Source organism: Barbus barbus (genome assembly GCF_936440315.1).
Source record: "Barbus barbus genome assembly, chromosome: 20".
Lineage (NCBI taxonomy): Eukaryota > Metazoa > Chordata > Actinopteri > Cypriniformes > Cyprinidae > Barbus > Barbus barbus.
Window position 1 is genome coordinate 12,940,226 of NC_136748.1, and position 17,940 is coordinate 12,958,165.

Consider the following 17,940-nt stretch of genomic DNA (forward strand, 5'->3'; position numbering starts at 1 on the left):
TCTAAGGTAAGACGCTAGTGTCAATCAACTATCATGGGAGTGGCCTGTACAGAACTACATCACTCACTGGGTGGATTTTTATCATTATAGGATGGATGTGTACACACACTTCCAACATACATTTATGTTCAAACAACTTGTAAAGGGAATTTAGCATCCGATGACCCCTTTAAGATGTCTCCAGATGACTGATAAAGTGGAGGCAAATTAAAATGGTTTTGTGATGAATCAATTAATCCACAAACACACTTTTTCAAAAACTCCTTCACCAGGTGGAGGGTGCACAGTCATGTGACTCTTTGCACATATGCTGACATTATGCCCAACACTGCTTAATTCAACCATGACTAATTTGACGAAGCAGATGCGAGCCTTTTCTTTTTAAAAACATTTTTAAGCACCTACCCCTCTTGGCCTTCAGAGGGGAAAAACCCTCCACTTTTCTGTGTCTGGTTGCTTTTTACAATTAATATGCCTATTTTGATACTATGTGTGTCTGAGCATTTCTTCTATATCCATACTTCCTACTCATCTTTTACTCAATCCACATATGTAACAAGTGCCGCTCACCTCTTGTGCGAGGCTCTGTGCGTGGTCCATCAGGGGGTAGGGAGGGCTGGGCCTGTTCATATAGTGGGCCACAGCGTTGTGAATGTTGAAGGCTTTCTGGAAGTCAGACTTCTGGACCAGCTGTAGAACCAGCTCTATGTCCTCTTGACTCTGAGAGTCATTCAAACTATGCTGCACCTGCTTGAGGGACATCAACAGGTCCTCCAGCTCTGAAAGCACAAACACAAACCATAAATATGCTTGCAGATCACTCGTGTATCTCAAAAACAACTTCACAGAGGAACAACAGTACATACCTCTGAATCATTCACCCAGAAAACTGACGACATGGCCTCTCACAAAGACTCCCTCACTGAGCATTTTTATTGTTCGTTATCCACATCGCACAACATTTGCATAAATCACAGATGTAATTCCGCTATTCTAGCGTTGTCCTTGACTAACCAAGTTTCAGCTATGTTGTAATTCTCCTTTATAGTGTCTAACTACACAACGAGAGAAGGGCGAGATACAATAGGAGTTAGACATGTGGGTGTGTTTTCCTTGTGTGGTGTGTAATGTCTAATTGGGTGGCTAATAGGGGTATTAGTGGACAAATCAAATATCTTAAGTGTTGCCTTTGCTTTGTTCTTGACTATACATTTTACACACACTTTAGTGCTACAAAGAGTTTTAGACTGTCAAAAACAGCATAGGGAGAGTATGACAAAATGCAGAGAGATGAACTGGAGCACAAACAAAGAAGGAAAACCGAGGAAAACACAGTACAGCAAGAGTGGTCTGAGTCAGAATGTTTCATAAAAGGCTTTTTAATTAACCTCCCCCTCAGAGGGTCCTCTTCTCCCTCCCTGTGGAATTCCACTCACACACATCCTTCAGCCATGACTTTCAGCAGCAACTCCAAGAGCCCCTCTCATTTGCACAGTAACTCAGTTTGTTCATCCTTGCCATGCATTCTGGATTTCCCCTTAATGGAGATCTATTCAAAACCAAGAATTCACTGGAGGAGCTGAGCATGTGTGTGTCTGTCCAATCTAATGGATTAAACTCTAGTGAAAGGCTTCCTGTTGACGGTAACTAAAGAGAAAGAGGTTGTGGTGTGAGGAAAGCGAAGAAAGGTGAAAAACAGATTTTAAAAAATCAGCTAAAAAGATATTAAAATAATGGGGCATATAAATGGACTTTTGTCCTCATTTAGTTTCAAGTCCAGTGGTTCTTTGACTCTTGAACACTCTTAGTCATCAGTAACACTGCTCTTTGCCTCCTCTAAGAATGACTTCACTCATGCATGCTGATTTTAGCAGTCAAGTGCCCTTCAGTTCCTCTGAATCAGTTTCATCCTCACATTTCCATAACCATTTGTGCCATTTTGTGTCACACAATTGTGGAAATGTGTATGGTTAATTGTTAGGTTTTTTGGACACTATATGGTCACTTTTGCACCGTTATTTATATCAAATTTTACACTATAGATTTTTAAAATGAGCTTTTATTTTTATATTTTAATTTTAATGCAAGTTTTGGTCATTTTTTTCTCTCATTTTTATTAGTTTTTAATGTTTCTACCTTTAATTCAGTTTTATTTCAATTCTACTTTTAGTACTACAACTTAACTAAACTAAAAGTTTCCAATTTTCATGTTATTTTTAAGATTTCTGACAAACATATTTTATCTATTTGATTTGTAATAGTTTTAGTTAACAACACTGATTGTATCTGATTTATCAGTCTACCACTATTGGATTGAGGACAGAAACAATGTGGAGAAGAAAGTGGGAATGAAAACGTTGCAAGCCAGATTCAAACTCATACATGCCCTATGAGACCTATGACCCAATACGTAGGCTTAACACACTAAACACCCACAATACTGCTGCTTACTCTGCACACGTCAGGGGCGGGTTTATTGCAGCATTCTTTGGAAACAATGTCCATTAGCAGTTTATGACACCCACCTAGTAGAGTTGGTGGTGCAGTGAGAATTTGTAGACCACCTATGGAGCCTCCTGGACCTTCCATTTGCTCAAAGGTGGGGTTATCGATGCCCACTTTGGGATTCTGTGAGAGTTTCTTGAGTCGCATGGACGAGTTGAGGTCGAGTTCCTGTCGGTTGCGGCCTTCTTCTTCCCGTCTCCTGCGGTCCTCCTGCTGCTGACGGATCCTTTCCAGCTGAGCGCTGCGTCTGACGGGCAGGGTGCGGGCACCCAGTTCACTGGGGCAGTCCACCGCCATCTCCCTGTGCCTCTGCATCACCTCCTCCAGAAAGTCAGTTCCTCCGACGCTCCCTCCCCCACCGTCCGACTCGGTCACATATCCATTCATGGAGGTGGTCATCATGGCTGTGCGTGTGTGTGTGTGGTGATGTGTGGTTTGAGTGTGTGTGAGGTATGAGGGTTAGGAGGGGTGCTTTCTGCATGGTGTGAGGGCTGAGGCCATGACAGCAGGGCTGAGGTCAGTAGCAGCTCCAGACAGAGAGCCACACCTGGAAAAGAGAGAGCAGCGGTTAGAGGAGTTTTCCAGGAAAGTTTTTATATATGAAAAAAAAAAATACTTTCATTCATATGAAATTTATCCACATTACATTTTTATTTAAAATCTCACCCATATAACACATTTTTAGTCATAGGCTCGATCTAATGATGTAACCCTATAACTTCACGGCGGTATGGTGATAACGCTTTACGGCACAGATTTTACTACATATTTAAACTGAGCAGTGTGGTTTATTTTCCCATATGTTTGACTGATTGTTTTTTATAATGATAATGAACAGGCTGCATTGTCAAGGTAGAATGCTTAACTGTGTGCGCGCATGCGGCGCTGGTGCAATCACTTGATTTTTTTCCCCCTTCTAACTGTGGAAGCAACTACTCCTTTTAGTCATGAAGATAATCAGAATTGTAAAAGGTTTGCTTTTATTTGTGTACATTCACAATAAAAACAAATCTTTGCGCTTTTGTAAAATAAGCCTTAAAAAAACAAATAGGATGACACTTTCTGTCGTCTGGTTTCCTATTGCGCGGCACAAAATGAACCTAAACTCTGCATAGGCTACTTGTTGCACAGTTTTCTTTAGTTTTCTTAAATGATTATTTAAGTGAAAATATATTTCTCGTATAGGCCTATTTATTTGTTATAATATATAGCTTTATTATGTCCTTCTCCGCTCGCAGAAGCGCTGCAGGTGCGTGATGTGATAGCTATGATGACCATGTGAATCCTCATGTTCTGTTGTTTGCTGATTTTTGCACATGTAAAATGAATCCCCGGAAAACAAATGTTAGGGTCACAGACACTTATTCTTTCTAATTTAATTCAGTTCTAATTTAAAATTATTTTGTCGGTTAATGGTTAATAATTGGTTAACAAGCATCGGTTGTCGGTTAGGAAAAATAACCGAAATGAACATCCCTACTGTCATCTGTTTGTACGTATAGAATGACAATTAATTAACTGCACTTGAAGCTTTCATAAAATTAAAAATCAAACACCCAAAACTGTATATGGCACCATAACGAAGACGAACTGTATGTTTATGCGTGAAATTCTGGAGGGGATGGCGTGGCGTGGAGATGACGTGTGCTATTATAATCGATCTACACTCACCTAAAGGATTATTAGGAACACCATACTAATACTGTGTTTGACCCCCTTTCGCCTTCAGAACTGCCTTAATTCTACGTGGCATTGATTCAACAAGGTGCTGAAAGCATTCTTTAGAAATGTTGGCCCATATTGATAGGATAGCATCTTGCAGTTGATGGAGATTTGTGGGATGCACATCCAGGGCACGAAGCTCCCGTTCCACCACATCCCAAAGATGCTCTATTGGGTTGAGATCTGGTGACTGTGGGGGCCATTTTAGTACAGTGAACTCATTGTCATGTTCAAGAAACCAATTTGAAATGATTCGAGCTTTGTGACATGGTGCATTATCCTGCTGGAAGTAGCCATCAGAGGATGGGTACATGGTGGTCATAAAGGGATGGACATGGTCAGAAACAATGCTCAGGTAGGCCGTGGCATTTAAACGATGCCCAATTGGCACTAAGGGGCCTAAAGTGTGCCAAGAAAACATCCCCCACACCATTACACCACCACCACCAGCCTGCACAGTGGTAACAAGGCATGATGGATCCATGTTCTCATTCTGTTTACGCCAAATTCTGACTCTACCATCTGAATGTCTCAACAGAAATCGAGACTCATCAGACCAGTCAACATTTTTCCAGTCTTCAACCGTCCAATTTTGGTGAGCTCATGCAAATTGTAGCCTCTTTTTCCTATTTGTAGTGGAGATGAGTGGTACCCGGTGGGGTCTTCTGCTGTTGTAGCCCATCCGCCTCAAGGTTGTGCGTGTTGTGGCTTCACAAATGCTTTGCTGCATACCTCGGTTGTAACGAGTGTTTATTTCAGTTAAAGTTGCTCTTCTATCAGCTTGAATCAGTCGGCCCATTCTCCTCTGACCTCTAGCATCAACAAGGCATTTTCGCCCACAGGACTGCCGCATACTGGATGTTTTTCCCTTTTCACACCATTCTTTGTATACCCTAGAAATGGTTGTGCGTGAAAAGTAACTGAGCAGATTGTGAAATACTCAGTCCGGCCCGTCTGGCACCAACAACAATGCCACGCTCAAAATTGCTTAAATCACCTTTCTTTCCCATTCTGACATTCAGTTTGGAGTTCAGGAGATTGTCTTGACCAGGACCACACCCCTAAATGCATTGAAGCAACTGCCATGTGATTGGTTGATTAGATAATTGCATTAATGAAAAATTGAACAGGTGTTCCTAATAATCCTTTAGGTGAGTGTATGTACTATAACATGTAAAACGGGAACATGAAAGGATTATTCTAAAAGCAAGTCATGTAAACACCTTAATAGGGTTGGGCCGATAGATGATGCCATGGTCCATCGCCGATGGCTGATAGATATCATGATGTTAGTAATTAGATTACTGATGTTCATGTAAACGTAGTCAGTGTCTCACGACTCACAAGGGGTTCACAGTTAATGCTGCTTTACACAAACTCGATCTCTGCATCTGCTCTGGGTTGCTTATACGTGCATTTGGGAATTGAACATGCACAGCCCATTTCATCAGATTTCTAATTAGAAGCGTTTAAAGCCTGTCACCAAAATAATACCTAATAAGAAAAATTTGAAAAACAACTTTTACAAATTTTTCTGAAAAATCTTAAACATTTCCCCTATCATGCAGACCTAGTTACATTCTTTGGACTTGGGCCAGTAACCATCCAAAATATACCTCATAGCATCATGCTATAAAGCACTTAGAACACTTTAGAAACCACATAAGAATGTCCTGCTTACTACTCACAACACATTTGCATCATAGCAACAGGTTTTTCCTAAGTAAGCACCATTCATTTCTTTCAGAAAATGTAAAAATACAGTTTTTTTTTCTTTTGTCGTAATATATTTTGCAGTCTAGTTAATTGGTGAAGCTGTCCATCTAGGTCAGGGGTGGGGAACGTTGATCCTGGAGGGCCACCCTCCTGCAGAGCTTAGCTCCAACCCTGAAAAACCCTGAAAAAAATACAAATAAACCTAACTGCATCCTGAAGACTAGCTGATTTCAGGTGTGTTTGATTAGGGTTGGAGCTAAACTCTGCAGGGACACCGGCCCTCCAGGATCCAACGTTCCCCACCCCTGACCTAGACTAAACAAACAGCCACACAGTGCTCTTCTCCACTGCAGCGGCCTTGTGACTGTGAGCTGTGTCAGCTGTCAGAGACAGGCCAGATCACTGTTATCTGCCCCTTTATCATACCCGTTTCTGACAGCTGACACTTTCAGAAAACCCAACTCGCTTTCTCATCCCCCAACAAAACCTTGCAGATGTGAGCAGGCCTGACCCTTGACCCCACAAGCCTTTCCTTAAATCTTCTCAGACAGTTTTCAGTAACAAAAAGCCCTGAGTCACAGCTCTGTCACTCAGTGAGTCAGGTGATGAGGTGTGTGTTTGAGGGAGACGCTGGAGGAAGCTCTTGTAATGAGAAAAAGGATTTAAGATTGAAGTGTTTGCTGTTGACTTGAAATGCCAACGGTCTACCACTGAATAATGCATTAGACAGTGATACCACATCAAATGGGCGTCTTCTTCCAGGAAAACCCATCCCACAGTATAAAGAAAAGACATGTGACCACACAATGAGGATAATGGATAACCCTTGTCCCTCCATCTACCCCTCCTCCATTCCACTTTCCCCATTCTTCACTTCTCTAACTGCTTCTACTATGGGCACAAAATATGAGAACCTGCCCAAGCTGTGATCATAAATATAGCAAAATGAATGTACAGGTCTATAGGGGTATCACAATCTCAGAACTGAAGTGACACAATGCCATCCTTACACATTGCCATCACATGGTTTCAGAGGCAACTTTTTGAATTATTTCTAAAGTGCATTTTTGTTCTTTTTGGAGTGAAAATAAAATAAAATATAAAACATAAAATAAAATAAAATAAAATCCATATTTATCCTTGTCTACTCCCTAGACAAAATCATACAGTTTTGGATCAACATACATGAAAATGATGGCAGAGCAGTAATACTGTATTTTATGTGAACTATCAATTGAAAGCCCACACACCTCACATGAGCCTGAAAAAAAAAAAAGCCATAAGCTAATTTTGGGAGTGTTAAAGGCAATTTAATAACCTTTCAAAGTCCAGCCTGCCCAAATGCCTCATCTAAGCTCCCATATTGTTGGAGTCAGGAAGTAAAGCTGTGCTGATTAAAGAAGTTGTTGCAGCACAAGTGATGGATGAGATGAAAATCACTGTAGTTTCCTGGAAACTCTTGATTCGCTCTGCCTCTCCGTCTGACCTCAGCGGAGCCTTCTGTCTGATACAGAACCTCTCTTATCTTTAACACTATCCCTCATTTAGTCTAGCTTCACTCCTCACTAATGCACTGCTCCCCTCACTTCTGCCATGCCCTCCATCAGTTTCCCCTCCTCCCTTAAGACTGCTCTGAGATTCCTGTGCCGCACGACTGCCTAACGCGTTGCTGTGACAACAGCTTTGTCTGTGGGTGGGAGGTCCCAAGGCCTGAGAACCAAACAAGGGGGAAAACACAGAGACACACACACACAGGGGAGAAGCTATATGGGGGTCCTCACCCGAGTTTGCCAGTCAGCCCAGGATAAGCCCCCCAGACTGTAGCAGAATCTCCTCTCTCGTCAGTGCTAACCCGCCTGCCTCCTCTCTTCCCCTGAATGCTAAAAATCTCTCCCTCTTGATCCTCCTGAAATAAACAGAGAGAAAATGTTAGTGCAGGTGACAACATGACCTTATTTACACCTCATCAGATCACAAGCGGATGACACCAAGTGCAGGTGAACACACACACACTGCATTTGTAGAGTAAACGCTAATCTGTCCTGATTTGACACAGTCAAGAATAAAGGACAAGGATAATATAATGCATGTAATTTATAGTATTAGCTTTTCTCTCTCTCTCTATATATATATATATATATATATATACAGTGCCCTCCAAAAGTATTGGAACAGTGAGGCCAATTCATTTATTTTTGCTGTAGACTGTAAACATTTGGGTTTGACATCAAAAGATGAATATGAGATGAGAGATTAACATTTCAGCTTTTATTTACAGGTATTTTCATCTGGATCTGATACACAACTTAGAAGATAGTACCTTTTGTTTGAACCTACCCATTTTTCATGTTACCAAAAGTATTGGAACAGATAGAATTAACATAGATTAAAGTGAAAAAGACTTAATATTTAGTTGCAAATCCTTTGCTTTCAATAATTGCATCAAGCCTGTGACCCACTGACATCACCAAACTTTTGTGATGCTTTTCCAGGCTTTCAGCGCAGCCTCTTTCAGTTTTGGGGGTTACTCCAAGGGTTACTCCCTTCAGTCTCTTCTTTAGCAGGTAAAATGCATACTCTACAGGGTTTAAGTGTGGAGATTGACTTGGCCAGTCTAAAACCTTCCACTTCTTGCCCCTGATGAAATCCTTTGTTGTTTTGTGCTATGTTTTGGGTCATTATCTTGCTGCATGATGAAGGATCTCCCAATCAGTTTGGTTGCATCTTTCTGTAAATTGTCAGACAAAATAAATCGCGTTTGGTCTCATACTGTATCGCGTATCTTGTCAGTGTGTGCACTTGCTTGGCCATTTTTAGTGATTAATAGGAAAGTAGGTTCAGCTGAATTCTAGCAGTGATTTGTTAGATAGGTATAAAAAAAGGTTATTATACCGCGGCAGCGGTCGCGGCAGCCTTCTTAGTGTGAAGACCAAAGAGTGTAAAGACCATCGACTCTACCGTGCGACTCCACCGGGCTGGGACACCGGCAAAGGATATAAGTATCGCTTTTTATTTTTATTTTATTTTTTTCCTTTATATGTTTACTATTGAAATGTTGTTGTCAATTTTATTTAATTTCTGTATTTTCTTAAATGGGTGTGTTTACAGAGTGTTAACTTTTAGTTTTAGTTACTTTTTCTTATTTGTAAGTCGCATTGGATAAAAGCGTCTGCTAAATGACTAAAAGTAAAAGTAAATATTTCTGTAGACTTTTAGTTTAGTTTAGAGTTAATTTTGCTGCTGCCATCATGTAGGGATGCAGCGATTAACCGCGCTTTAAAACGTCACGGTTAATTAATCGTAAAGGTTCCACAAAACCGAGTGTTTCTGTTGCACAGAACTCAACTGTTGCAGCTTGTGCAAAATGAAAACAAAGTCACACTAGTGGTGCACCAGCTTCAAATGACGCGCTGCTTATCAGAGACATGGAGGCTACTACACTAATTACATTAGTGACAGAGGGACTAAACAGCGAAGCTTTATTTCCACCAAAGAAATGCCTGTCGATAGTAGTGTGCAGGGCTCCACAGTGCGAGCATTTCACTTGCATTTGCGACTAAAAATAGATGTGTGCGAACTGGAAAATGTATTTAGGAGCACAAGTGCGAATACAAAACAAAATACAAAACAGCCTAACTTATACAGTAGCCTATAACAAACGTATTAATTTATTCTGTTTATTTATGGACAAATTGCGATGCAGCCTCATATGATTACTTTAGAACTTTAAAAAGGCAACGTTTTAATTTAAATGAGCACAGATGAGAAGAAAAGCGGAGCGCGTTAAAGTTAAGACGCGCTGAATGACGCACATTCGCCACTAGAGGGCGCTGCCGTTACCCCGGTAACCCAGTAAACAAATCAGCTGCGCTACTTTCCTAAAACTGTGTAAATAATGTTTCACACTCGCAGTCATTTAGATATTTATATTCGCTTTAGTCTTCACAATAGCATCAAATAACTCTTACTTAAAGACTTAATGAGCTATTTATTTTCAAACATTTTTTCTAACCTAAAACATGGCCCATCCACTGATCTATAATAGAGAACAGTGGGCCTATCTATATATCAACGACTGATTCGTTATTATTGTTCAGTAACACAAGTTCCATTAGTTAACATGAAAAAAAAACAATGACTGCATTTATTAATAATGCTATCTTAATTTAAACTTTTAATAATACATTATAAAATCAAAAGTTGTCTTAATATAATTCAATGGAGCTAACATTAACTAACATAGTTGTATTTTTTATTAATCAACATTAACAAAGAATATTAACTACTGCAACAATTAGCTATTGCACATTTTTAGTTAATGTTAACCTGCTTTAACTAATGTTAACAAATGGGACCTTACTTACCTATTGTTCTTTCGTTCATTATTTTCAAAAGAGAAATACTGTCATGGATGTTTACAGAGCAGCGGTCACCTTTTTTAATTCTAATGGGAGAGATGGACTTTTGTTTGTTGTTTGTTTATTATTATTTTGTGCTGTATTGTTGGTTACTGTGTTATTTCTGTTTCAAAAGCCAGCAATAAATAACACTTTAACATCTAAAGAGTGTTCATGTGATTTTATACATTATTAATGTTGGGAAATGAATAAATGCATAATAACCGTGATTATTCATCAGACAATAATCGTACCAGCAAAATCTATAATCGTTGCATCCCTACCATCATGTGTTACATCATTAATGAAGATTAATGAGCCTGTCCCAGAAGAAGTGATGAAAGCCCAAGCCATTACATTACTTGTGTAATGTGTACTATAATGTACACCTGTGTACACTGTGTTTCAGATGAGCTTGTATGTTTGGGATCATGAGCATATCCTTTCTTTCTCCAAACTTTAGCCTTCCCATCACTTTGGTCCATAAAATCAGTCCATAAAACCTTGTCCCAGAATTTTTGAGGCTTGTCTCCTATTCTTCTTGCTAATGAGTGCTTTGCATCTTCTGGTGTAGCCTCTGTACTTTTGTTCATGAAGTCTTCTGCGAACAGTAGATTGTGATACCTTCACTCCTGCCCTCAGGAGGTTGTTGCTGATGTCACTAACAGTTGTTTTAGGGTCTTTCTTTAAAACTGTCACAATGATTCTGTCATCAACTGCAGATGTTTTCCTTGATCTACCCGTTTGAGGTGTGTTAGTACACCAGTGGTTTCTTTCTTCCTCAGGAGATTCCAAATGGTTGTACTTGCTATGGCCAGTGTTTGTGCAATGGTTTGATTGAGTTGAGTTTTCATCTTCTCTCAGCTTCACAATTGCTTGTTTTTCACCCATAGACACCTCTCTGGGTTTCATGTTGGTTACACGTCTAACTAACTATAAACACAGTCTGCACGGATCTGAAACTGAGCGCAGACATTCAGTGCCATTTATTGTTTGAATAATCAATTAATAGGACACACCAGGGCCACAAAACACACCTGTCAGTCACATGTTCCAATACTTTTGGTAACATGAAAATTGGGTGGGTTCAAACAAAAGGTGCCATCTTAATATAAGTTGTGTATCAGATCCAGATGAAAATACCTCTAAATAAAAGCTGAAATGTTAAATCTCTCATCTTTTGATGCCAAATGTTTATAGTCTACAGCAAAAATAAAGGAATTGGCCTTACTGTTCCAATACTTTTGGAGGGCACTGTATATACACATACACACACTTAACTGCAGATACAAATGACATAGTCAATGTGGTTCAATACAAATATTTTAGCGTCCTTTGTTCTCCTATAAAGAATCACAATTGTCTCTTATTATCCTTTTCTGGCCGTACGTTAGCTGCCAGTTGTGCCACAACATATCCCGGGCATATTGTAACCTTGTGAATCTTCTGGGAGTGTTTTGTTGATCTTCCTCTGGTAGTTGTGGTTGCTGTGACCATAGACATAGTCTTGGAGGAAGACTGGAGAGGCACAGAATCCAAGCTGCTTGAAGTCCAGTGTGAGGTTTCCACAGTCAGTGATGATTTGGGGTGCCTTGACATCTGCTGGTGTTGGTCCATTGTGTTTTATCAAGTCCGGAGTCAATGCAGCCGTCTAGCAGGAGATTTTAGAGCACTTTATGCTACCATCTGCTGACAAGCTTTATGGAGATGCTGATTTCCTTTTCCAGCAGGACTTTAGCACCTGCCCACACTGCCAAAACCACTTCCAAGTGGTTTGCTGACCATGATATTACTGTGCTTGATTGGCCAGCCAACATGCCTGACCTGAACCCCATATGGAATCTGTGGGATATTTTCAAGAGAAAGATGAGAAACAGTCGATCCAACAATACAGACGAGCTGAAGGCTCAAAAGTGCCTCAGCAGTGCCACAAGCTGATCGCTTCCATGCCATTCCTCACTGATGCTGGAGTTTTTGTGCTAAAGGAGCCCCGACTGAGTATTGAGTGCATTAATGAACATACTTTAAAGAACTTTAACTTTTCTGTTTGGCAAATCCTTTTTTGGATTGATTTTAGGAAATATTCTAATATTTTGAGATACTGGATTTTTGACTTTCATGAGCTGTAAACTCTAATCATCAAAATAAAAAAAATTTGAAATGTTTTACTTTACATGTAATGAATCTAGAATATATGAAAGTTTCACTTTTTGAAATAAGTTACAATAAAAAAAAAATAACTTTTCCACGATAATCTAATTTTTCAGATGCACCTGTGTATATGTATATGTGTACATGTGTGTATATATATATATATATATATATATATATATATATATATATATATATATATATATATATATATATATATATATATATATATATATACACACACACACACACAGGGCCTTCTCAAAAATTTAGCATATTGTGATAAAGTTCATTATTTTCTGTAATGTACTGATAAACATTAGACTTTCATATATTTTAGATTCATTACAACACAACTGAAGTAGTTCAAGCCTTTTATTGTTTTAATATTGATGATTTTGGCATACAGCTCATGAAAACCCAAAATTCCTATCTCAAAAAATTAGCATATCATGAAAAGGTTCTCTAAACGAGCTATTAACCTAATCATCTGAATCAACTAATTAACTCTAAACACCTGCAAAAGATTCCTGAGGCTTTTAAAAACTCCCAGCCTGGTTCATTACTCAAAACCGCAATCATGGGTAAGACTGCCGACCTGACTGCTGTCCAGAAGGCCATCATTGACACCCTCAAGCAAGAGGGTAAGACACAGAAAGAAATTTCTGAACGAATAGGCTGTTCCCAGAATGCTGTATCAAGGCACCTCAGTGGGAAGTCTGTGGGAAGGAAAAAGTGTGGCAGAAAACGCAGCACAACGAGAAGAGGTGACCGGACCCTGAGGAAGATTGTGGAGAAGGACCGATTCCAGACCTTGGAGGACCCGCGGAAGCAGTGGACTGAGTCTGGAGTAGAAACATCCAGAGCCACCGTGTACAGGCGTGTGCAGGAAATGGGCTACAGGTGCCGCATTCCCCAGGTCAAGCCACTTTTGAACCAGAAACAGCGGCAGAAGCGCCTGACCTGGGCTACAGAGAAGCAGCACTGGACTGTTGCTCAGTGGTCCAAAGTACTTTTTTCAGATGAAAGCAAATTTTGCATGTCATTCGGAAATCAAGGTGCCAGAGTCTGGAGGAAGACTGGGGAGAGGGAAATGCCAAAATGCCTGAAGTCCAGTGTCAAGTACCCACAGTCAGTGATGCTGGTGTTGGTCCACTGTGTTTTATCAAGGGCAGGGTCAATGCAGCTAGCTATCAGGAGATTTTGGAGCACTTCATGCTTCCATCTGCTGAAAAGCTTTATGGAGATGAAGATTTCATTTTTCAGCACGACCTGGCACCTGCTCACAGTGCCAAAACCACTGGTAAATGGTTTACTGACCATGGTATTACTGTGCTCAATTGGCCTGCCAACTCTCCTGACCTGAACCCCATAGAGAATCTGTGGGATATTGTGAAGAGAAAGTTGAGAGACGCAAGACCCAACACTCTGGATGAGCTTAACACTTTAACCTTCAACCCCATTTAGGGCCTCGCAGGTGAAAATAACCTACCTGAATTAAAATGGTAACAGTTTGTGACAAAGTGTGCTTACACAAACAAATTAGGTATCTTTGGAAAGAAGAGACTCTGGGCTTTACTATCTATCATCCAGAGTTGATAATGCTCAAAAAGATAAAAAGTTATAGACACTGACGTGCCTTGAAAAATATTTTTCCACACTGAATGTTTTTTTATTTCATATACAAATACATGAAATAAGTCCTGGAGCAATCCAGAAAAGTAATGGATCGAAAGCCATGTGTCTCATCAGTTCATATTTCAAATTTGAAGAAGATACCATGAAAAATGAGATTCCTGCAATATTTTTTCTGAAACTATTTATAGTCCCCCCACCCCCCTGTTTGAGGAAAAATAACCACCAAATGGATTGCAGAATTATACAAGCTATTTTAGTCATTATACATGTTCCTGCATAGTTTTTCAATTATAAAATAATAGACAGATTTATTTGAGCACTAAAAAATACAAAAATAATTATTTGAGTAATAAAAAAGGAAAAAAAATAGAAAAAAATGCTTTGTATATAGTATGTATACTGAAGTATTCTTCGTTATTCGTTATTACAATGATAAATATCACTGCCAGACGTGAAGTGATATTGCCAGACATGGTCATAGAGTCAGTAAACACACGCTGATGTGCTTCCATTCAGATTATAATCAAACAGATGGGCCATATAATCAATAATAGCTGATCAATGAATCACAATGATAGCCGTCATAGAGTCGCTAATAAACACGCTGATGTGCGTCCATACAGATTATAATCATGCAGACACGGCCACATTCCCCACACAATACACACACACACATATAAAAAATGTAGAAGAAAAAAAAAACAGTTTTTTATGGATAAAGCAGATCGCTAAGTTATGCCCCGCTCAGATGACAGCGTGCGTCACAGAAGCGTCACTGCCGGCAGGAGGGAGCGCCAAATTCAAATAATCTATATTCCGCTTTTCTGAGACTTTTTTTTCCGTAGACGGTCTCATTATGTTTGTAAGACCGTATTCTACAAAATCGTTTTGTTTTTTTACCACCAAGACGCTGTTTTTGAGCGTAATTTATTCCATAACGGACGCGAACAATAACTCTCTGAAGAAATGAAACGTAAACAAAGGAATATTCATCCTTATTACAACGTTATTGTTTCGCTGGACTAAAAGTGCTCGCTGGGATGTTTTTCTGTGGACCCTTACCTCTCTAACTAAACTGGGATTTCAGCAGTGGACGCGTTTGTGGCTCGTTATTACAATGATAAAGGTACGTACGGCTTTTTTACTCTGCGTGTTTGGATGTGTACTGCTTACACAAATGTAGCAAATTTGTGCCACTCATTCCTTATAAGCTTTCCATCGAAAAACAGCGATCTGTCGTCGATGCTTGAGGCTTAGACCCTCAGAATGATATAGAGTTTGACAAGATTAACTTTGTCCCGTTTCATTTATTCTATTAGAAAACAATGACACATGCAAACAAAGAGCGTTCAGTGCGAGGTCGCTCTGGTGCAGGCTAACAGGTTAAGGCCGCTATCGAAGCATCCTGGGCCTCCATAACACCTCAGCAGTGCCACAGGCTGATTGCCTCCATGCCACGCCGCATTGAAGCAGTCATTTCTGCAAAAGGATTCCCGACCAAGTATTGAGTGCATAAATGAACATAATGGCCATTCTTTTATTGGTCGGATGAAATATGCTAATTTTTTGAGATAGGAATTTTGGGTTTTCATGAGCTGTATGCCAAAATCATCAATATTAAAACAATAAAAGGCTTGAACTACTTCAGTTGTGTTGTAATGAATCTAAAATATATGAAAGTCTAATGTTTATCAGTACATTACAGAAAATAATTAACTTTATCACAATATGCTAATTTTTTGAGAAGGACCTGTATATATATATATATATATATATATATATATATATATATATATATATATATATATATATATATATATATATATATATATATATATATATATATATATATATATATATATATATATATATATATATATATATATATATATATGCATGCACATTTTTAGCCGATTTACGTAAACTGTATACATACTAAAGTGCTTTTCCTGCATTATAATTCACACAGCCATCTCTGATGTTATCATTGTGCAGTGACAGAGCAACAATCTCATAATGCACAAGGCAGGAATTAAAATAGCCTGGGAACGACATTCCTCAGCAGACCAGACCAACATAAGGGCTCTATTGTGAGCGCCTACATGCGTACGCTTTCGCATGCAACCTCAATACCTGATTACTAGTGTAAACCAAAGTCAAGGTTACATTAAGACAAAAGATGAAAAAAAAAAGGTCTGTGGTAAACAGATTTATTTCATTAAGACCTCTAAGCCACTGCTGTTTCTTGGGATGCAGCTGTGCTGATATCGACAGGACAAAATCCAATTAATCTTTCCTATAAAAAGGTAAGAGGATTGTAGCCTTACACCTACACACAGATGTAGCTTGAGCGTAGCCAACATCCATGTGAGGTCCACACACTCCCTACATTATTCAGGTAGTCATGCTGATGTCATTGTTAAGGTGGTTTCCACCCTGTTGGCTGCAGATAAGAACAATCTTACTGCTGCCCACTACAACACACCAGAGACAATATGCAATACTGAGCTAAATCAAACAATCCCCTGACTGACAATGCTAAAAAAGCCCCTTACATTTACATAACAGCCATCTATCTTTCATGAGAGCAGCTCAGATGGATAACTGAGGTATAGTGCTTTCCAGTGTCCAAAATTAACACTCAACAAGAGCCAATTTAAAGTTAAAATTGGTTCTGGCCAGAATTTGTATGAAGTTACTGGAAAGCTGGCCATAATTTGTGTTTAGAAAATACAATATGGTTTTAAATAGCAACACATATCTGACTTTTGCTATTTAATCTGGCGCCAGTGACGTTAGCAAATAAGGTCTGATCATATCAGAGATAGAGCTGTTCTACGTCTGTCGTTTGTCCTCCAACAAGTTTTACATCAGAAGAATTACCATTAGAATCTAGACAGGAAGCCAAAAAATAAAAATAAAATATTTTTAACAGGAAAAAAAGCCTACTTGGGATGTAATGGCTTTTCAACAGCAACATTATGTTATTCCACATCCTACCCAATGCTCAGTTGTCCTCCAAAAATGTATAAATTGCAATATCTATGTAGGCTAGCCTGTTAAAATATAAACATTACATTCTAAAACACAAAATAAATGGCTTTTTAAATTAGAACTTAAAATCACTAAATTAAAAATGAACATAAAGAAGAAAAAGAAACCAGGGATGAGGTCAGGGGAACACATTCACTCATCTAAACTGTGATTATAACTGCTCTCATAAAAATACAATTTACAGAACATCTAACAACAAATATCACAAGCAGGTAAGTATCTGTCAACACACATATCTGTCAGAGAACCTGATAGGGCAAGCTGCCCTAATTTATATGTTTACGAGCTAGTTTAAAGCATGTCTAATGTTTAGGACAATCTGGATCTTGCACTTTCCCCACAGCAGCTCACTGTGCCTTCACTAATTTTCAGATGCGCCTGCAACAAACTATATATCAATATAATTGAACAGATTAAGACAGAATTGTCTTATTCTATATCATTTTTGAATACATATCGTAACAGGTTCTTCATACTGTAAGTGTGCAGTGTCAGGAGATGGGAGGCACTCTTCCATTGCTATCCCAGCCCTGTTCCAAACCACACTTCGCAAGCACATATTCATTTAATATTATTTTATTTACAATATTTTTATTTAAAGGGGTCATCGGATGCAAAATTCACTTTTCAAGTTGTTTGAACATAAATGTGCTTTGGAAGTGTGTGCAGACATACATCCTATAATGATAAAAATCCACCCAGTGTTTTTTTAAAATCCCCTTTCTCAAATCAGGCTGTTCTGAGGTTCCTATCAGAA

General features: G+C 39.1%; 1 protein-coding gene across 1 annotated transcript in view; it reads right to left on the reverse strand.

Annotated features, from left to right (window-relative positions):
- LOC306886496 (protein PALS1-like) overlaps window positions 1-17,940 on the reverse strand; it is a 42,260-nt gene that overhangs the window by 14,120 nt on the left and 10,200 nt on the right. Inside the window, exons 2-4 of the mRNA XM_079443639.1 lie at window positions 7,725-7,849; window positions 2,526-3,052; window positions 571-779 (exon numbers count right to left, since the gene is read on the reverse strand). Of these exons, the coding sequence (XP_079299765.1) occupies window positions 571-779; window positions 2,526-2,907 (591 nt within the window). The 5' untranslated portion in view covers window positions 2,908-3,052; window positions 7,725-7,849. The remainder of the gene's footprint in view (window positions 1-570; window positions 780-2,525; window positions 3,053-7,724; window positions 7,850-17,940) is intronic.